Source organism: Pollachius pollachius (assembly GCF_949987615.1).
Source record: "Pollachius pollachius genome assembly, chromosome: 13".
Classification (NCBI taxonomy): Eukaryota; Metazoa; Chordata; class Actinopteri; order Gadiformes; family Gadidae; genus Pollachius; species Pollachius pollachius.
Genome location: NC_136946.1, coordinates 10152117 through 10174300, shown reverse-complemented (window position 1 = coordinate 10174300; position 22184 = coordinate 10152117). Strand labels below are relative to the sequence as shown.

General features: G+C 50.3%; 1 protein-coding gene across 1 annotated transcript; it reads right to left on the bottom strand.

Annotated features, from left to right (window-relative positions):
• Positions 1-1401: 1401 nt before the first annotated feature.
• On the bottom strand, positions 1402-19075 carry LOC307085254 (adhesion G protein-coupled receptor B1-like; the record flags this gene model as incomplete). Its single annotated transcript, XM_079749955.1, has 29 exons — positions 1402-1608; positions 1901-1951; positions 2210-2350; positions 2501-3159; positions 3323-3359; positions 3486-3581; positions 3718-3889; positions 4042-4127; positions 4238-4304; positions 4430-4499; positions 4683-4833; positions 4976-5078; positions 5185-5288; positions 8877-9003; positions 10708-10751; positions 11254-11356; positions 11471-11540; positions 11685-11828; positions 12334-12442; positions 13441-13509; positions 13697-13891; positions 14006-14112; positions 14235-14501; positions 14645-14809; positions 16039-16203; positions 16604-16765; positions 16908-17003; positions 17162-17311; positions 18370-19075. 29 exons carry the CDS (start codon positions 19073-19075, stop codon positions 1402-1404), a joined length of 4623 nt encoding a protein of 1540 aa, XP_079606081.1.
• Positions 19076-22184: the final 3109 nt, after the last annotated feature.

The following is a 22184-nucleotide window of genomic DNA, read 5'->3' as shown; positions in this document are numbered from 1 at the left end:
CTGATGGCTAAAAACACAAGTATGTGTTGAATTTTTCAGAGGCCCTGGCACTAGAACTGGAAGTCACGCCAGCAGCAGGAGCCTCTATATTTTCCCTCTGAAACTCTGTGACCACCTGCAACGCTGAGAAACAAAAGGGCAATGGTGAAAGTCCTATTCAACCCCATTGGTCCACCGTGGACAGTTCTGGAAGAGCCTGCATTCTCTAATGCGGTGACCGCTCGAAGAAGATGTGTGTGTTGCCATTACAGGCATCAAAGCAGTTCCCAGAATGCACTGCTCTTCCCGTGTCAAAAGTCTGTTGGCACCCTTCCCGATAGGGTTATTGGCATTTTGGTATCCTAAAGCTGGATGCTTGCAGAAACACCGTCCCCATCGCTGCCTGTTCTGTTCGTCCCGTTGCCGTCATCACTGAGTTCATGAGAGAATCGTCTGATTTCATAGCTTTGTGGTGTTGGCGACAGTGTCAAAAACTGAATCTATGACCGATAGTCATGAGGGGAATGAAATAATATATAAATCATGAAAATTTAAATTATAGTAATGATAACTGTGATATTATTAATAATAATAAGAATAACAATAATTAATGTGGAAACAACGTCTCGAAGATTGAAAAATACTTTTTGTTCCTCACACCTTAATCTCAGGCGACGGTGTGAAATTCTCACTACAGAGTGTCTCTCGGAGAAGAGTCTCTTATTAGGCTCTGTAGACGCCATTTTAAGTGCAGAGCAGTAGAAGCAAACGATAAACTGGGACAAGGGAAAGGCAAAAATTAAAATGGCTGTTCGTGTCTACCGAACAGCGTAGAGGAAATGATGAGCATGACGTTGGCTTTTCTTTTCTCAATCCTTTTGGAAGGTTTCTTGACTCCTAGTAGCTTAAGTCAGTTCTCCTCCGCGGATGAGGCGAAGACTGAGCACTGTTTTTAGTTTTTTCAATTGTCGGTTGATTGCAACAAAGAGAGAAGCACAAACTAGTGGGACCACCAGCGTGGTCTGTGCCAGCCAAGGGCACAGGGAAATCGTTAGTGGAGTGTGACTGGAACCACAGCCAGTCCTGGGCTGTGGGAACTACAGCCAGTCCTGGGCTGTGGAAACCATGCATCACCCGGCTACACCAACCACTTCAGGCCCGGACAACCGGCTCCAGACTGCTCCGTGGAGCGACCGCCACACAACCACTCCTCCTGCGGTGACGAGCTGAGGTTTGAACACATGGATTCTGGGCCGAAGCCCTTCTGAACGCCCCGCCCTCCTTGGTCCGTTCCCTCCGGCTCTCTCCTCTCTCATCCACACAGGATCCACCGACCGTCCATTGCTCCTTTCCAAAACCAAACGAGGGCGATTGAGGTTAAACCCGGGAGGCTCGCAGGCCCCCCGCGACGTCTCCTCGCGCTCAGACCTCCGTCTGGAGGTCGATGATGTCCTGCCCCACCAGCGGGATGGTGGTGCCCACCTTCTCCCAGTCCACAGAGTGGAGCTCCAGGGGCGACGCAGCCAGGGGCTCCAGGTCTTTGCGGACCCACGCGGGGGGAGACTGCTGCTGCTGCAGGCCCCGGTTGCCGCCGTCCCAGGGCCTGTCCAGAGGAGCCTGCTGTTTGTCCTGGGGGAGAAGGAGAGATAGGGCCTTTGAGTACTGGTGCCTACGGATCATCACCCAAGGTCTGTATGGATTTCAAGACAGTGGACCTTTGTTTCTTGTTCATGTGAATGTATAATGAGTTGAACACTACAAGGTGGACTGAATAAAGGTAATGGTACTAGGTTTGATATTGTGCTTTGTTCTAGTCGGTGGGGTCAAGTATCCCCCGCCGTGAGGCGTGTGTAATACTGAATGGTGTGTCGAGGTTTTATTTTCTAAATCCTACATTGTGAGGTTGTAAATAAACACTCACGCTGTGGTTCGTTTTGTCACTTCCTCCTGATGACACACTCCATCTCACAGACTGTAAGGAGGAAGGAAGGGAATAGGTCTTTATGTGACCTCCAGGCAACAGCTAAAGTTCCACAGTTGTATTTTTTGACACAGTCTTTTTTGTTGTCTTGATGAGATAACTCATCATTTCGGCTCAAATGTTTTTTTTTACACAATGGCCTCCGCCTCTTTTTTATGACTTTTTTTTATTTTTGTTTGAGAACTGCTTTCAACTTAAAATGAGAGCCTGCATGATGACGATGACAAGGTCCTTATTGTGATGGTGTACCTTGGTGTCAGAGGCGGGAGACTCCCGGTCTTTCTCAGCATGATGCAGCTTCCTGTTCAGATCCTGGAACATGTTCTGGTGCCTCTTCTTTGTGTGCATAATCTTCTCGAAATCTAACTCAGCATAACGCGATTTCTGCCTCTGCAAGAAGAAAGGGACACCAAACAGAAAACTGGTTAGTCTCACAATAACAACAGGATTAGTGGGTCAGAACCAAAAGCAACGAGAGGAGGACCTCCTCGTCCGAGTGTGTGTCTGTGTGTGTGTGTGTGTGTGTGCGGGCGTCCTTACCTCCAGGGAGCTCATGGACAGCGTGGAGATGGTCTCGCTCTTGGACATCATGGAGTTCATGGACTCGAAGGTGTTCTCCAGGCTGCTGTGGGTGATGTGCGACTCGCTGGACATGTTGTGCAGGTTCTGGATGGGCGAGTCGCGCTCCGAGTACGACACGCTCACCTGGTCCGAGGGCAGCTGCTGCAGGCCGAAGGCGGCCTGCGGCTCGGCGAAGGGCCCGGTGAGGTGCACCAGCCGGGTCTGCGGCAGCTGAGGCAGCTGGTCCAGGCCCATGTTGTACTTGGACATGTCCTCCTTGGGCTTGGTCCTCAGCGTGGACGTCGTGTTGGGCATGAGCACGTAGCCGCCGCCGCCGCTGACGCCGCTGCTGCTGCCGTCCGAGAGGCCGCAGTCCACGTGGCCGCGGGCCATGTCGGCGTCCAGCTGCTTGAAGAGCTCGCCGTCGCACACGTACACGGGCTTGCCGCACGAGGGGTCCACGCCGCCCGCCAGCCGGCTCTTCTCCCGCTTCAGGGTGAGGGTGTGGCTTGAGTACTCGGGCATGGCCTGCATGTGGGTCTTGCCGCTGGGGTTGGATGGCAGGGTGTGGAAGTTGGGGCCCATGGGGAGGGGCATCTGGGGCGGGGACAACTTCTCCTCGGAGGAGCTTGTCATCCCTATGCGAGGAAAAGAAACGGTTGAGCGGATCGAATAACCAAACAGGGTTTTGGGAAAAAGGTTGCGAACTCGCTGGAAGGATGGTAAGTCTTTGTGCAGGCGCTGAAATGCCCAGGTTTTATGAAAGAAAATCAAGTAAATGTGAATCAAGTTAAGGCTCACCTTGTCTGCTGGAATCTCCGTCCTTTTCGAAATCAGACTGTTGAGGAAAGGACAAAAGCAAAGGTTTTGTTAGAGATGAATGATCTCACACGAATAGGGATGAGGCCTACAAGGCTCCCAAGACATTTAAAGAGGCAAAGAACCGAAGCAAATGGAAACTCACCACGTGTTGGCTATGGCCGTTCTGTTGGGAGCTACCAGAATCTCCATTGCCATCGTCCTTACGGTCCACCACCCTGCACTTAACAGCCTCTTGAACCTGAAGAGAAAACAAATTCACAATGAAGCAGTCTGCAGATGACATCCACTTGCAAAGCATACAACCATTTCCCCTTCACTAAAACAACCTCCATTCTCCTTCCCCCTAATGGGTTTGTCTTTTCCTCTCAGCCTACCTCTCTGCGCAGGATGCAGTGCACCATGACGATGATGAAGCCCTCCAGCGAGTCGAACACGGCGAAGAGGATCTGGAAGAGGGCCGAGCGGCGATCGGTAATGGCCAGCACGGCTGACATCCAGGTGAGGGCCAGGAGGGGCAGCACCACACAAGAGCTCCACAGAGACGCCCTGCAGCGAACAGACAGAGAGGCGAGACATGAGCACACTGTGGACCTCGTCTTTAGCCCCCAGAGGACAGGCGTATTGTTGAATACCCTGCAGTGATAACGCCCCGATGAGGCTTTTGAGGCTAGTACAGCACGAGTGAAGTGAGGACTTACCCGGCTCTCTCCTTCAGTTTCACGTCGGTGATGCCGTCCTTGGACACCAGCTTGTTGAAGACCAGAATACCAATGACCATGTTCACCTGTTTGACAAGATGGGACAGGTATTAGGAATGTGCCAAACAAATCACGTTTAAATACTTCAACTTGTCATGCCCTGTGTATTATAACAAGCGGTGGAGGGAATACACACCAGGACGACAGCTGCGGCGGGGCCCACAAACGAGTAAAGAAGACCCCCTTCCAGAGAAAGCCAGCAGCTGAACACAAAGGAAAGTAGAGAAACGTCAGAAAAGAAACAAACTAGTAGACTGTATTGGCAGAAAGAAAAGCCCAAAGGGACACCCAGAGAAACAAGGAGAGGAGAGGAGGGTATAATGCTTACTAAGTAACAGTGCCATATCCCTTCGCCTTGGTGAAACCCACAGACACAGCCACCACCAGAGCAGGAAGACCTGTCAGTAAGGAAAGAAAATGGGGCGAGGGAGAGAAAAAAGCGGGAGAGAGTTTTAGTGTCAAAAGAAGAATAATCACCCACCAAGGTAGGTCAGGACAGAGATAGAACAGAGGATTTAAAAAACAGGATAGGAAAAAAGCCCCGAGCCACACACAGAGAAGACAAAGAGAGCGGGCCTTACCCCAGCCCAGGCACAGGAAACGCTTGCGGATAATGCGGTTGCGCAGACGGCCCGTGACAGCCATGTAGGACTGCCAAGCTTCCGTCAGCACCCAGCAGAAGGAGGAAAGGAAGAAGAAGTGGAGGAGAGCGGCGACGAGAGAACAGACCACCTGAGGGAATGAGAGGAGACAGAGAGACAGAGAGAGAGAGAGAGAGCGAAAGAGAGTGTGAGAAAGTGCCAGTGGAGTCCCCGATGGCAGAGAACCTTTAGCGAGCTTTAAAGGAGATCTAAATGAGGGAGCGGCCCCTTACCTTGTTGCGAGCCTGGGTCTGTCCGACAAGGATGAGGGCGTTGGAGCAGATGATGGAGATGCAGAAGTTGATGAGGATCACCGAGCGCTCAGAGCGAATGTACCTGGAGAGAGAAAAAACATCAGGGGGGTGAGCGAGTGATTGAGTGAGTGAGTGACGATCACGTGGTCAAATAGGGCGTGTAGGGTACTTTGTGTGGGAGAACTTACTTCCAAACGGAGACGTAGATGATGATGAGGAGGAGCAGGGTGAGGGAGGAGACCCCGCAGCCGACGATGAGCGTGACGGACGGGAGCAGTGCCTTGTCCATGATCTGCACAGCGGGAGACAAGAGGAGAGACATGTAGAGTGTGAAAAACATGCACTAGCCCTCAGCTAACACACACACACACACACACACACACACACACACACACACACACACACATAAAAACAGCTCTCAGTCTTCCGGGTGCATGCTATCTCCAATAGCAGAGTCCTCCCTGTGGGCGAACAGATGAATGGCATAATGAGGCCACGGCTGGGCAAGGTGACCCCTAGAGGAGCTTGTCAGAAAGATGGAGAGGCCGGCCCAAGCAAGCCCCCACCGAGGTCACACCTCCACCCCCCACCCCCGCCCCTGTTGAGCATTTCTCTCAAAACCGTCACATGAAACGTGGCGAACACAAAGCATGTATCTCCTTCCACCGGTACTTCGGCCCAGGTGGAGGGATGGCTCTGACCACCGTGGCTACTGTTACCGCTAGATTTCCTTTCTCTTTCTCCGTCTCATCCACTGCGCTAACCGTCTAATCATCACCTTCTCAGCCCGGCTTCCTCTTCCCCCCGTTGTACAGCATACGCCTCGTTTCTATTCAGACACTCTCTCTGGCGGTCGTCCGCATGTGCCTTCCCTTTGTGGGCGTGCCTGTGTGCGTCTGTTTGTGTGCGCGTGTGTGTCATTGGTGTCTGCTCTGTAGTGTGCGTGTGGCACTCTTCCACTCTCCCTGCAGTGAAGGGACAGGTGGGCTATTAGCACCTGTGCATTAATCTACCACCCCTCCCCCCCCCTCGCCCAGCCGCCCGACCCGTCCGCCCCATTAACCCCCCCCTCCCATGAACCCCCGTCCTGCCGCCTTGCTGGGTCGTGACAGCAGTGCGGCGAACCTCCCAGCTGGCCCCGGTCACGGCACGTGTACCCGGGCAGCCCTGACACCGACCCACCATGGGACCCCTTGCCCCCCTCCCGCTCTGCCCACTGTCGCTGGTATACCCAGCGGGCCAATAGGGACACTGGTGCCAGCCAAAGGAGGAGAGGGAGGGAGGGAGGGAGGGAGAGGAGGAGGAAAGGGGTGGGGGGGGGGGGTTCTTTGTAACAGGAGCCAACATCACAAAGCCTTGTCGGAGGGATTTGACTGTGTACTGTGTTATTGGCTAGGTCAAGTGGAGGAACGCCATCCCATGTTTCTCAGGCGATTTCATTGGTTTCTTTTGGCTTCTGGGGCTGCTGGGAGATTGTCTCTATCGACCACCTCTGATTAATCTCGCTCATCAGCAGCAGGACGATGGGGGGGCCGCGATGCAGAAATCCGTCAATGCCGAATGCTTTGATTACATGCGGATAACAAATGCTATTTGTTTTTTGCCGAAAGGTAACATTATTTTTTTCTTCGTGTAATAGGATTAAGGGGGTAGAACCCGGCACAGATAAGAGACAGGAGTACAAACAACCTAATTACAGTTATCTCGTCTCATCTTATTTTTGAGTTGGTGATTCAGTGAAACAATTTTCTAGATTCATGTGAGCACGGCAATGCTTGCACACACGTGGCTGTAGAGTTAATAGGGTTGAAATTGCCTTTGGCACCCAACACACAGTAGGTGTATGGGCCAAGACGCCACTTCTGTCTAGTCCAGACAATGGTGGCCCAATTGCATATCAGCATTTGGGAATGTGTCTCAAATGGCCGTTCTACTGGATCTAAATGCATTTCTTGAGCAGATTCTAGATATCCATGCGGTGTGCTGCCTTCCGCTATCAAATAGTGGTTGCTTTTCCCTTTGCGATCTGTCCCTTATATCTGGGTTGACTGAGGGAAAGTGAGACAGCCCATGAGACCTAAATATAACACATCTCTCGAGTGCCCTTGACCGAATCTTGATTTCTCCTTCATTTTTGTCTTTTCAGACGGGGCGCAGAGGAAAACAGAAAGCCAGAGGGGGATACATACAGCGATAAGAGCGGTGCGCCAAGAAAACAAGTTAATTGGTGCACCCCTTCATTTGCGGTGATAATTGATTTCCCAGCGTGCAACCAGCACTAATCAGGGCCATTTTGGTCAAGGACGTCGGCTGGCTTAACTAGGTAGGCTGAATCCCAGCGGGGCTCGTTCCAAATGGTGCAGCAGAGACCAACATTAGATCATATCGAATGAGAGCTAGAACACTGCAGTGTCTGGCTGTTTTTCTCCCCCCCCCTCTCTCTTTACTCCACCTCGCTCTCCCTTCCTCTTCTATCTCTCTCTTGCTCTCTTTCTATCTCTCTCTCTATCTCTCTCTCCCTCTCTACCCTGTATCAAAATGTCCACAGCTCACATCAAAGGGTGGATGGAGCTGTGGGGCAGAGGGCGGGGAGTGCTGGAAGGTGGTGATGGGGGGGGAGGCATGACCAGACATCTGTCTCTCTATTGGTCTGCCACTCTGGCATTTTCAGGGCAGAACTGCAGCGGTTGAAGGGGTGGGAGGGGGGAGAAGCTGGTGGATAGCTGGAGGGGAGGGGTCTGAGGTAACGGGGAATTCAGCGATACTGGCAGACAGTGATTGGCGCAGCTGCATCCCCACTGTCGCCGGAGGTTGGAAGCACAACACAACGACGGTGTGGCCTCCGTGTTTGTCTCTTTACAATGAAATACAGGGCCACTGCATCTGATGAACAATAGGCTGTAATAATGCAAGGGGTGCACGGTACAGTATCAAGTCCCCGAGCATAATAATCATGCAGCCTTTGCGGACATTCACAACAGTTGTTATAACCGAGTGTGCACTATTAAAACGACAGCAATAAACAGACACTGGGATCGCCAAACTACGTGGACAATGGATGCCATCTGTTGATTGGCGGGGTTAATTAATTAAGTCATTAAGTCAGAGCAAAACCTAATTGCACAGTAGCGGTGGACAGAGTGTTTTTCTCAGACCCCCGGGGAGGATGAAAGAAAGGCGGTGGTGTGGCTCAGTTACCAAAAATCACACGGACCGAGTTTGCGCAGCAGAAGACGTTACCAGGGCAACAACACGGGGAATTGCTCCAGAGACATGCGATTTATAGGCGGTCACAAGCCCTCTGTGATGTAGATGGTGTCCGTCTGCACGTCCACACGTTACATTGTGAAAAGAGCAGGCTTTATATTTACCTATGAGCCCATAAAGGCTACATTCAACAAATAAGCCCACGGCCCCATCGACAAATTAGTGAGGCATTGTGAAGTAAAAAATGTCTCATTAGGTAACTTCGTTATTAGGCTATTTCGATGTTTTATAAAACATATCGATAATTCGTCTGTTGTGATTAACGTTAACGTTTTGCAAGGACGTTTAGCAAGCTGCGAATCAATAGAAATACCGACAAACAAAGTCGTTCTTAAACGACATAATGCTACAGCATTTTGCGACAGCAAAATGCTTCTTCACAATGTTGTTTCAACATGTTGCTCAATTAAGTGCCCAAATAATCTGAATCATAAATCAAGCAGGCTTTAGACAAATGATTTGGTGAAATTCACCTGCAGAAACACGAAGGTGGGCAACGGACGCAACATAACGAATCGTGCGAAAAACACGTAAACGCTCCCATTTAAACTTCGCTCGAAGACAAAACCAAGTACAAAACACGTTTAACGTCAAAGACGCATCTTAAACTTACCAAATCGGTGTTTATCCGCGATAAAATGGCGAAGGTGGAGAGGCTGTCACACACGCATTTGGTTCTGAATGAATCGACGACGACCGCTCTGCAGCTCCGCGCAGACCAGGTCCCGAGCAGAGAAGAGCTGCACAGAGCAGAGGAGAGAGAGACAACAACGGGTTAGAGGAGATTTCCTCGACATCTGAGACACCGCTCAAGAAAGTGTTTCCTTTTCTCTTTTTTTACATCTTCAACTTCAATTCCAATGAGATAGTTGGTGGTATTCGTGCATGATAAGCGAGAACATACAAATACCATTATTTATAATGATAATTAGAAATCAATATAGCCTGAAATAAAGGGATAAATAAACAAGACAAAGGGGATTTCTACATTGAATCCCAGTGGGCTACTGTACAAGTCTGTATAAGAAACATACACAGTTTCATCTAATGTATTGGGGTTGAATGGCATGAAGTTTAAACAAGTCTTATTAACAAGCCGGTAACATTTACATGATTAGTAGTCGTTTTGTGCGTTTCAAAAGCCAACATGCTTGTACAAAATCATAGCCCAACACAAAATTAACTTATTTCTAATGAACACGGCGTGATTACATGGCAACACGTACACTCACAAGAGTTGACAGAGGACATTGTGTTCCCGTGGTGTGAGGTGGTTATGACAACGTCCATACAGCGATGGATCATGCAGAATGTTGATTTGTAAATCAATAGCTGTGTATTGGCACTGATATTTTGAATGATGTCTATAAAAACAGATGGGGGAGAACATTGTAAGCCTTTTTCATGACTAAAAGTGTCAAGAAAATATCCTTGATCATAATTTTTACTGTCAAAGATACTCTGGGGTGTACGCTTTTTCCCATTAATAATATGGGGAATTGATGGCCGTAAAGCTTTAAACTGTATTTCATGGTTTGATTCAGTGCTCTGCCCTCCATCAAGCCAGTGAAGAGCATCATAGGCCCGGTTGATCCCCAATCAGAGTCAGTGCGTTGGCTCTAAAGTGGAAGCTAGTCGCTTTTCCATCAAGCTCCATCTTCTCTAATTCTCACCTCCATTTTTTTTCTTCTCCTTCGATATACTGACCTTGCTGTTGCATAAGCATGCAGCAGTTTTAACCAAGCAGGCTAGGCCAAAATCAATATATCTTAAAACTGAAAGGTGCTTTAACTCATACATATAAATACATCTCTATCAACCGGACGTCTCAGAACGAGGGTGGACAGCCTGGACTGACCCTCTATACACCACCAGGCCTGTCTCCTCTCTAGCTTTTCCTTTGTCCCGACGCCCTGTCCATTCATCCCAAATGATCAATCCAATTTGTCCGGAAGCGCCCACTCCGCCCTCGCTCAGACCACATGAGGTAATTCTATTAGATTCATATCTATCATCCTCTTCGTGTCCTTTAAGCTTTCTGGCCACTGACTTGTACAGCTTTGGACTTTGCCTGTCTGCTTGTGTCGCTGTGGTTAGACAGAAACTATAGTATATGATGGTCGGTATTGATCCAGGTCAGGCTAGCCCACAGCTCTCCTTGTTCTCAAACAACTCACATGAAATGCACCTCAGCCCGTACAAAAGGCTCATGGTGGACGGATGGTAAACAGAGTGCATCAGGGCCAGGATGGGGGGGGAGGGGGTTGTGTGTAAGGACCTTGAGGTCATGTGATGAGAGGGCAGGTAAAATGAAACACCAAGCACGGGGGCTGGCGATCGGAGCACTCTGCCTGGATACATCTCTGGAGACCAATCAGTGTATAGTGTGCGGTTTACAATGTACAAAACAGCACAAAAATGGACTTCTGTCCAAAGACACTTACGTCTCGCTCTCGTCCCAGGAGATGCAGGTCTCGTTGATGGTACCCTGTGAGGGAGGAGGCAGATAAAACACGAGGTGTGAGCAGCAGACGACCGAGGGGGAAACATGGAGGTAACCCGTGCGCGGCTGGAACGGCCGCTCTTTAGGAACGTGTGAGATGCAACAGCTATGACAGGCAGTCAATCTGCTCCCCTTCTCGACCTCCCCCCTTTGCCTTACCCACACTCCCCCTCCTGCTCCCTCTGAGGGAAAAACAACCCCGGCTACCCATCAGCGGATCAAAGCGGCCTAATTAGGCGCGCCTCGGACATAATTATTCAGTCAACTTTTTCCCCCGCTGCGATGTCTGTGGGTTGTCGCTGACAGGAGGCGAAAGTCTCGATGGCGCGGCAAATGTCACCGCTAAGACTTTCAAAATGTCACTACCCCCCCCCCCCGATGAACTAGCAACACTCCGGGGCCCAGAGGACGAAGGAGGTTTGCTCAGTTTAGTCGGCTCATGTCTTTATTTCTTTATTAAGCCAACCAGACTAGGCTGTAGACTCACATTGTGGAGGTGGGGGAACTCAATCTCAACGGGGGGAGAGAGGAGGGTGGGGCTGGGGCTCACAGTCACGGTCACCACCTTGGAGTTGAGGAGGCTGCTGTTGCTGTAGAGACAAACAAGGGTGTTTGAGATTTTTAGTGCGGTGAACAAGACACACATTGATTTGGCATCTGTATATTGACCACTGGGGTATTGCCGTCAGCTCGGGGATGCATACCTTTGTTGGGAGATAATGGCCCCGAGGTTTCTGTAGAGGACAATGCCAGTAAAGAAGGCGGTGGTACCATCTACACCAAAAGAAAGAGAGAAGAGAAAATAAACTCTATTAGTCTGAAAGGTAAGCAGCAGACGGCCGACCGAGGGAACCAGGAAATACAATGGAATACACACACCACAACAACCTGAGGCTCAGTAGTAATGAGGATCTCCACCTGATTGGTCGATGGAGAGGGAGTCGCGGGACACGGTGATCTTCTCCTCGGCGGTGCGGACCCAGTCCAGCATTCCCCTCCAGCCCTTCTCTGGGAAGTTGAAGTTGGATGCGGTGCTGGTGGGTCTCTTGTGGATGCTCAGAACTGTTGTGGAGAAAAACACAGGGTCACGTCAGTGAGTCAACAACAACAAAATTGATTTGATTTAAGGACCGTTGTGTGGAAGTGTGCCCGGCTGACCACTAGGTGGTGCTGCGGCATCGTTAACTCGTTCGTTTCTTATAAAGGCGCTCACATTGTGTAAGAGTGCTCCTTCTCTCTGTTGTGTAAGCCTGTACATCCCATTGCAGAGTACAGAGGCTCAGTGCCTTAGAGGTGAGGGGATAGGTCTTACCAACGGCTTGTATCGTTCTCCCTCCATATTGTACCAGATTGCTTGGTTGAACGTTATGTGTTTCACCATATGTGTGTCACTGTAAATGTCACCGGGGGATCAGACTGCCAGGATGGCACCTTAACCGGCGGAAGGACTGTAACTGTGTGCGGTGATGTACACTGCCACCGTGTGTCAAGATGACACAATGCAGGATTTAGAGTGATGCACTCACAAAGTACTCCCTGGATTTGCTACCGCTGAGGGGGCGCTCACCTAAATTCTCGGTGACTTCGTAAACATCCTCAAAGCCGCGCATCTGTGTGCCAATCAAGTTCACAAAGTCCTCCACCAGGCGCAGGAACTCCTTGATGTTGGCCCCCATCTAGGCAACAATCAAGACAGAACAGCATGTTTGTTAGGAGGATTTGCTCTGGTCACATTATATGCAATTCAAAATTCCCTGCATGGCTTTTTCTGTTGCAGTTATTTCAAAGGAATCTAGTTGGTATTCCTTTTAGAGCACTCCACTCTAAAGGCGCACAGAGAACCCACATCACTGGCTGCTGCTATGCAACACCAGACTACTTCCTGAGGCCCATAAATGGTCAGACTGTTTAATAGATGCTCAGGGTCCTTTTCTTTCCCTCCTGCATGCCCGCTCCATCCTGTTCACTGGTAAAGGGGGAGGGCCGTCTGGCATTGCGTATCTCTGACGCAGAACTGCAGCGGTGTGGGCGCAAGGTGTGTGCCTATGTGTGATGATGCGCCATCTTTGCCCCTTTACATCTGACCATACTGGTCTCAAGGCTGCCAAAACAGACGCACAGATTGCAGAGTAGGCGTAGTGATGCTATCCCTCCCTCTTTCTCTCTCCACCCTCCCTCTCTCTTTCTCTCTTTCTCTGTCGCACTTTGACTCACACTGTTCTTTCTGAGAAGCATTAACCCCAGCATTCTGTTCTTGGTTTTCGCAGTAGAGCTTAATGTAATTGCAGGGTATTTGTTGTTGGTTGAGGGACTGGAGGAATCACAACTTTATAACTAGGAGTACACTTTCTTGTGGATGTAGGGAGTTTTGAAACATCTATAACCTTTTGATGTGGTTCCTTGTGGTGTGGAGTCTGTCCTGGCAGCTCGTCTAAGATTGGGTGCTAATTGGACTAACGGCATGACTCATCCCTACTTTTACCCCCACAACCCCCCTTTTCTCACACTTACACCCTGTTCGTGGCAACTTGTGAAATGCAACCCCGAAAAAGTCCTTCTCCCCCAATATCGTCCAAACAGCAAATTTCACCCAAACGAGGGAACATTAGTGCAGTTCACACCGTCCTCACACAGACACACAGATACACACAAGCACAGCTTTCTTATCACTTACCAGCTGTGCTTCCTCCCATTTGTCACGATGTTCCTCCTTCAGTAAGTTGCTGATGGTCTGTATATAGTTCTGCAGATGACAAGGCAGAGAACACAAGCGTTAGAACCCCATGCACTGATTAATAAAATGTATTAATTTATAAAATGTAGCTTATTTTAGAATGCTGGATAGCTACCACAATGTCATGAAATATCAGGATGCAACGATGGATCGAGATGGATCGAGATATATATACACACGTGTGTGTTAATCTCACCTCTTTGTCGGCGTTGCTCATTCTCAGGCTGGTTCCCTTGTACATCTCCGTGGTGTTCCTGAGGATTTCCATGGTGGCCAGTAGGTCTCCGCTGTATGTGGCGCCTTGGTCGGTGGAGGATCTCAGGCGGGAAATCACCTCTGGGACGCCATCGATGCCCTGTCCTGTCTGGATCTGGGAGCTGAACTCCTGGGCCTGAACGGAGAACAGAGAGCAGACCGTTAAAGAACGCCGCATGATATTTCTATGCTTGTGTCGAGGCAGGGAGGCATGCCTGAAGCCGGGAAGACCTGCCGGTCTGAGACTCACCATGGTCTGAATGGTCTTGTAGTTCTCAGAGATGCACTTGATGTGAGTGGGACTCTCCCAATAGGCCAGGCCCACGGCGTCGAGGGTGCAGCGGCGCAGAATCAAGCCTGATGATTGAAATTCATGTTGAAATTGGTTGTCACGGTGAACAATTAGTACTATCAGCCCTGACTTCCCAATCATGTGCAGTGCATGTTTATGGGGAGAACATAATGGACTGAGTAAGTACCTGAGGCGTCGGATGGGCAGGTGACAGCGGAAATGTCTCCAGCGGGGGTTCTCTTCCAAATGACATCTCCGGTCATCTCCTCAGGGCAGATCTCATGGGGCTCTGGGCATCTCCTCTCATTGCAGCGCTTCTTCTCCTCCGTGACCCCGGGGCATGGCTCTCCTCCGAACAAAGGCCCCTCACACATCCTCTGTCTCTGCTGAATCCCACCACCGCACGACTTGCTGCAGCTAGCCCAGGTGGTCCACGACTGCCAGCGTCCATCAACTATAAAGAGACAAAGCAGCGCACGCACGTCAGGAAAATCTAACTTTTGATTTGGGATTCATTGCCGAGCTCTAATTGGCCCTGTTGATAAGCTGTCTATGCCAGACAGCTGCAGACGGGAGGGGGCAAGGGGAGTCCCTCACCAGGGCAATCTTTCAAGAAGCAGTTGGTGGACTCTTTCCAGCCTCCGTGGCACTCAGAGCCGCCATAGGAGGGCCCGTTGCACTCTCTGGTCCTCTGCATGGTTCCGTTGGAGCAAGAGGTAGAACAGGGGGTCCAGGCTGCCCACTCGTTCCAGGATCCGTCCACTAGAGGGAAGCAGAGAGGCGGGTTTAGCCATGGACCAAGGCGTTTCTCATAACTGCACATCGTCATCCATTCGGATTCATAAACAATGCATTGGAGTGGGAATGCGTTGAACCTTGTTATGTACAAGATAAACCCTGATAAGAATCATTCAAAATAAGCTCTTCAGTTAATGATTTGATATAGGTGGAAGCCCTTAAAAGATAAGAGCCGTTTACACTGAAGTATAAAAGGTTAGTCTAGAATATAAAAGTGTGAAAATCCATCTACAAAAAACCTGATGTTATTTTTTTATGATTTAAAGTGACACTATTAAGGTGGGGAATCAATCTTAAAAGCCTTCCTATTATGTGTAAAATGAGAAAGGGTTTTCATTAAAGACCCGCAATCATTTTCCTAGCCCCCAGAATCAAGCGCGCCAAAATTATCTGCAGGTGCAGACAGCCATCGACTGAGGGGGATTGCGTCAGGACAATTTAGTGAAGTTACTCGTCCCTTTACAAAGAAGACTTTAAAAACGACCCAGGCAGAAAGTGAGCTGAAGGGGGACAATACATAGAAACTTAAACCACCCATTCATAAAATGGTCTTAAAACTGGGGAGAAAATTACCCTGCAAACAACTAATTACAAAAGCCCCCCCATATCCGGTGCCAGTCAAAAGCGACCATGATAATGTACAGGCTTTTGAAATGAGGAAAACACCCCTAGCATACGCTACAGGTGAGCTGTAAAAACGCATTTTAAAATGCCGGCACGGAGGACATAAGTAGGTGGTGCGATAGCAGCTGAAAAGGTCTGAGAGGCGTTGGATGACCATGAGCAGTGGCTGAATCACCCAGTGTCTGACTAATGAGCAGGATTTGTTTAGTGGGTGAGTCAGATGTGATTCCGGGCTGGTAGGGAACGCCGCTCATAAATGGTTGGAATGTCTTTAACTTAAGAGGCACTCAGGTGTGTGTGGGAGTCGGAGGGCCACGTTAACACAAAGCCCCTGTCAAAGTAATAATCCCTGATTTTGGTTGCAGGCGTGAACGCTGCTGTGTGCTAGCTTATAAACATGGACTCAATGTTCCCCTGCTGCATATCGCTGGCTCACTTTCCTTCCCTGATAAATCTGATTTATTGCGGGGCCGCTGCAGTCTAAATCCTCTAATGGGAGGATTACGGTACGATCACTTCATTCCCGCAGATTCTAATGATACAAGGGTGTGTGCCTGTAAGGGGCTGACCTGGGCAGATGGCGATGTTGCAGTACTTAGTTTGCTTCTTGGGGCCGGTGCAGGGCTCTCCTCCGTGCTCGGGCTGCTTGCAGGAGCGAAGGCGCTCGCGGAATCCACGGCCACAGGTGGAGGAGCACAGGCTCCAGGGAGCCCACTCATCCCAAGCACCATCGACTAGAGCCAGAGAGGGGGAGCAGTGTGTGAGTGGCTATACACCTATACACCAATACCTATACACCAGCACTTCTTCTTTCTGTCTGGCTATGAATTCTTTGTACCTATATAAATGTATGTGTATTGGGACACTTGTCTTATCCCTATGGAGGTTTAGAACCATAAGTGGACGCTTATGGTGATGATGCAGCCCATGGTATAGGGGGTGTGATTCAGAAATTGTCCACTAGGTGGAGTAGTGCTTCATTGTGTAGCCTCGGCTCAAGTTGGCGGACAAGTGCGCATCAACAATTCTTCTTGCTCTCTTCAGTAAAACATAGACACACACACACACACACACACACACACACACACACACACACAAACACCCACACACACACACACACACACACACACTCACCGGGGCAGACGGCGGAGTTGTTGCAGGGGCGGTTCTCGCGGAGGGGTCCGGTGCACTGGGTGGTGAAGACGGAGGTGACACAGGTGCGTGTGCGTCCCTGCCAGCCCTCGCCGCATGTGACCGAGCACACACTCCACTGGGACCACTCGTCCACCACAGCTTCTACTCCCACAACAACAACAACAAACATTGGGAGGCTTGTTCCCTTTATGTTTTTGTATGTTCTGTCTCCATGGCTTCTTAGAAAGCTGTGATTATAACATCAAGCCGGGCAAAAACAATCGACCTGTTTAGTGCATCTCACCTGCTGGGGCGGCAACGGCTCTGCTGGAATCGTCAACATTATCTCTCTTCAGACCGATGATGGAACGCAGGCCCTGACTCATGCTGCGCGCTTTACCTGCGAGAGAGAGAGAGAAGGCGAGAGAGAGAGAGAGAGAGAGAGAGAGAGAGAGAGAGTGAGATGCATTTTAATGAATCACTTCTGGCCAACTCCACCTACGGGCACACCTGCTGCGGGACCACCATGAATGCGGGTGACGGGGAGCCCAAGCTTACCGATGCAAGGCTGAGGGTTGCAGGCACGGCCCTCCTCGACCACGCCCCGGCACACGCTGTTCTCCGGTTGGCAGGCGCGGTTGCGCACCTGGACTCCGCCGCCGCACTCCTGGCTGCACTCGGCCCAACGGCCCCAGGTGCTCCAGCCCTCTGAAGGGGAAGGGAGGAAGCAGGGGAAAGAATGGTTAATTCCGGCTTCAGTAATTACTTAACTCTAGTTAACACCTAGCCAACTCCTGGGATTTGACTGGAAGTGGCATTGGGTATATACTATAAATATGATTCTCATATTCATAGGCGTTCAACATTACATCCAGTAGCTGTGACTTAAGTTCTGCCTTTAAGAGAGAGAAGAGGATATGAATGTAAAGTGGAGACTGTATCCGCAGACTTTAAATGCACGGGCAGGAAGTGACTAATTAAGCTATTGTACAGCGGGCAGCCATCGGAGAACCTGGACAAGGACACCTTTGTGTGTGCCGGGACGAGCGGCCAAGTCGATAAACGCTCCAATTTAAATGGCGATTGTTTGCTTTTCAGGCGCTTTTGTGAGGCTGAACAAGTGTGTTGCCATGGTGACATACAAGTGGCCCCGGTTTCGATTTCAGCTGGTGGGGGGGGGGGGGGGGGGGGGGTGTGCTCGCATTGGGTGTGCTCGCCGGTGATTAAGTGTGCGAGAGCTGGCTCTGTGTGTGTGTGCGGTCAAGCAGCTCAGGCCACTTAGGCTCTGAGGGAACGCGGCCACAGTCCACTAACACGCTCTGGTTTACCCTTCATTATGGCGGCACGGCCCTGGGGCCCCGGGCCCCTGCACAGCCCGCTCTCTCTAGGCAAACATTATTGACCGGTGCAGCTCCCCGCTCGGGGTGTAATGGAGGGAGCGCTGGGTGAGGGGGCCGTCCGGCAGACAAGAGTCTGCGAGAACACGTTCTTCCCTGTAACGCAGACAGGGCGATCTATAGTCAGGGGGGGGTACAGGTTCTCGGAGGTTATCACACCAGGTGTGAGTTCGCCCTCTCTCTTTCTTTTGCCTGGTCGGTTTATGATCAGAAACTCGTCTTGTTTTTTCAAATGTCGGTCGAAGTTTTGATGTGATCTGATACGATAAAGTGTGGGCTTGTTCTTGTTTGGTTTGGGATTGGACATATGCGTGTACTTCTAAACCGGATGATACCACCGCATGAGGAGAGCGCGTGTGCCCAACTTACTGATGATCTCGGCGTCGCGGGTGGCGTCTTTGGGCACCGGGGTACACTTCTCCACGTACACACCGCCTCTGAAACAGCTGCCCGGCTTCCTCTGTGGGGTCTCCCAGCACTGGCAGGGGGTGTTCATGATGCCGCAGGGGTTGTCATGGCTACTCGCCGCCAGGCACTTCTCCAGCCACAGGCACAGCATCTGGCAGGCGGGCATGCTGGGGTTCCTCTTCCCGACCACCAGGAACTCGGCCTTGAACTCGCCGTCGCCGCCGGCCTCCTCCACCATCTCCTGGAGGGCGTTGCGCGGCGCCACCTTGCGGACCTGCAGGAACTGCTTGGTGGACTCAAGGTAGGTGACGGTGGTGGAGGCGTCGCACATGCGCACCACCTCGTCGAAGCTCTCCATGCCCAGGTAGGTGCGGGAGGTCTCGATGAAGGAGTCGAACTGGAAGGTGCGGATCTGGCGCGGCGTGCAGGCGTCGGTGGGCTTGGTGATCTTCATGTAGACGGTGTAGCGGCGCGGGTCGGGGTTCTGAAGGGTCCAGGAGCAGGGGGTGGAGGGCAGCGCGGCGGCCGAGGTGAACACCCCGAAGAAGCGGCTCTGCTCCAGGGTGGCGCAGGTGGCGGAGGCCGGGCCCGAAGGGGTGCAGGAGGCCATGCCGAAGAGGAGCAGGGTGAGGGCCACGGCGGGCGCGGCGAGGGCGGAACACGCCATCGGAGGGGTTGGGTTCAGGGGTCGTGGGTCACTGCGGCTGCTGTTGCACTGCTGCTTTTGGCACTTGTGTTTGGTTGCGTGATACTAGCTGGGCTTCTGATCGGCTTCAGTGGGAATGCAAAGAAGCTCTCGGCTCTATGCTGCGGACATGTGGAGAGATGGGGAGAGAAAGAAAGAAATCACCGTTAGCATGCAGTCCTTTCTGTTGTACGAGTGCATGATGATCATTCATTCAAAAAGTCTACGGAGCCGGGCATAATAGCGCTGGAAAGCGCAATTACAGGCCGGCTTTTCAGCCCTCTCCATGCTGCAGCCTCCCACATGCTGGCCTTCCTGCGTCATTCTGACGTCCACGGCACCGTCGCCATGGTTACCACGGACGCTTCTCAGTTCACTTACTTTCACAATGCCCTGCCACAGGGCTGAGTATTGGATAAAAGGGGTTGTTAGGCTGTAGCCTTGACACATATGTCGTTATCAAAGGACCCTGCATCCGACTGGCGGCTTATGCAGATTGCTGCTTACTGGTGCATTGACAGGCATAGTTTAAAACTAATACTCTGCAACATTGCTATTGAAATGACATGTGAAACATGTGCAGGTATTTCAGATGCATATCACTTTTGACCACCCCAACCCCCCTCCACTGCGACGACTAATGGGTTAATAAATTGCACACAAACATCTTTCATTAATGTATTCATTATATACAATTGCTTTTGGAGCATGCATGATGCAAAAGCAATGAGGGGAAGGTGTGAATCCCCATTGTACTCAAGTCTAACCCAGACAAGGAGAGACAGACTCTCACTCATTGTCAAGATCCATGCTTTGGAATAATATATGTATCAGAGCCGGGGAAAGACTGTTGCTCAGCAACATGTTTAACGCGTGCACATGGACGTCTCTGCGCGTGCACACAAATAATACACGCGTGCACGGACACAAAATTCCAATGCATGCGCATACCGACGCACTGATGCATTGGTGCAGATTAAGGACCTCTTCCTTTTCGGGACGACTGCGCCCAAACGCAGGGATGGCCGACGGCTTACATGATTCAGTGAGGTGACGAAGTGTTTTGCATGATAAGAGCACACAGCTAGGTCTGTGCAGGGGACTGGTTAATCTTCATGTGGGTAATGGTGAAGAGTGTCGATGCGGGTTCTGCAGAATGCTTATCGCCTGCGGTGACAGCCACTCGACGCGCACCTGAACTTCTCAAAGGCAGCCTACACCTAATTGCTCTATCTCTCCCTCCCTCCTCCCTGCCTCCTCTCTCTCACTCCCTCCCTCTCTCGCTCTCCCTCCCCCCTCCCACTCTCACACTCAGAGCAACAGACCATGCCTTTGTGTGGGCGGTGGTTTCTCTCTGCCCTCAACCGGAAACGCCATGAATGGGCTTCTGATGCTGCAAAGTGTGCAAAGAAAAGGGGGTGTTCTGTCTGGCAGAGTGAAGAGAAAAGCCGGCTCTCTATTTCTCCCCTCCCTTCTTTTTCTTTAACACTTTATTCTCCTACGTATTTCTATCTGTAATTCAATAATTATTTAATTTCGCTCCTCCTCTTTCTTTCGTGCGTTTGCTGTCGTCAACGGATCTGTGATGTGGGCAGTGAGGTTGCCATGGAGATGACTTGTTATCCTGGAAGAACGGCGCGAAAAAAAAATCTGAACCAGCGCCAAATGATAATTCTACCGCATGCTCTCTGTTTATGTCACCACATCACACACACACACACACCATGTGCAGTGATTCGCGTCTTGTTTTTGCGATGATGATGATGTGCTTTGCACTTTAAATGTGATCCTCCATTTTCTAACATGCATGCTGCTGAACTGACTCATTAGTATACAGAAAGGGTTCTATCTGACGTACAAAAACATACATGTTTCAAGGAAGGTCATTTCCACAGCTGACTGAGTCAAATACATTTTTGGGATAGATAGAGGCTTTGTACTTTGTCATACACTGTTAACTAGAGTTTAAAAAGCAAATGTGTGTGTTGCTTTGACAAGCTTTCCTAACAGTATATGCACAAATTACATAACGTGACACCGAAGTAGTCTGTGGATATACCCGAGGGTAGGGTGTGAGTGTGTGCGGAGATAATTGGAGGTGGATCATCCTTTTCTTCACGAATTGAGTGAGGCATGGTCCTAATGAACTAAGGAGAAAACAGTGAACTTATTTCTGTACTTAGAACCTATGTAACACTGAATAAACGACATGAATGCGTCATTTGCTAAGCATGCATTCGTGTCGTTCGAGTCCGTAGCGCAAAGTTCCCCCATGCAACTTGTTGCCTCCACGAAACTGTTGCCGCTGCATAATAAGACGGACTTTTCTCCCCATCGCTGGATGAGAAAGTAATCATCTGATTGAGCATTTTTCGTGCACTTGCGGACCCTTTGCACGAACAAGCGTATCGAAATCAACCACGAAGAAGTCCGTTTCTGTACGCTTCTCTTCGCTCGCTGTTTCAGCGCCACAACTTTTCGCTGTCCGTGGTGCTGAAAGACTCCATCACACGTGAAGCCGTAAGCGCAAACACACAGCGATCCGACTCATAGAAATCGAAACACTGAGACAGTGTTTAAAGCACTATGGGAACTTTGCTTAACATTCAGGGGTTGTCTCATTGCGATGTGCAATGAAAGCAAATGCAATCAAAAGCACACATGCAATCAAAGCAATTCCATAACGGTTGCAGGCTATAGACACTTTAACGCATAAAACAACATAAACATGTTCAGTTGTGCTATATACAAACACTACGATAGAGTGATTATAGCATTACTGAAAATGATTATGTTCTTACGCACATCTAGTTAGACATTTGAGAAGAGCAAGACAAAAGCAAAGTGTGGTTAACTTACCGGTGCAACACGTTGTGCAGGAGCCTCGATGGCGCTCGCTCGGCTGGGCGTCCAATACGACTCGGCTTGGCACAGCAACTTCGGAAGTCTTCAGACTTCACGGCAGAACACCGCAGAAGGTCCAAACACGATCCAACAGGGTCGTTCCCAAGACTCAGTGCAGTCCACTCTCACAAGCAAAAATGAAAATATCGCGACTCTGACCAAACTCCAAAGAGTTTACTACCAACTT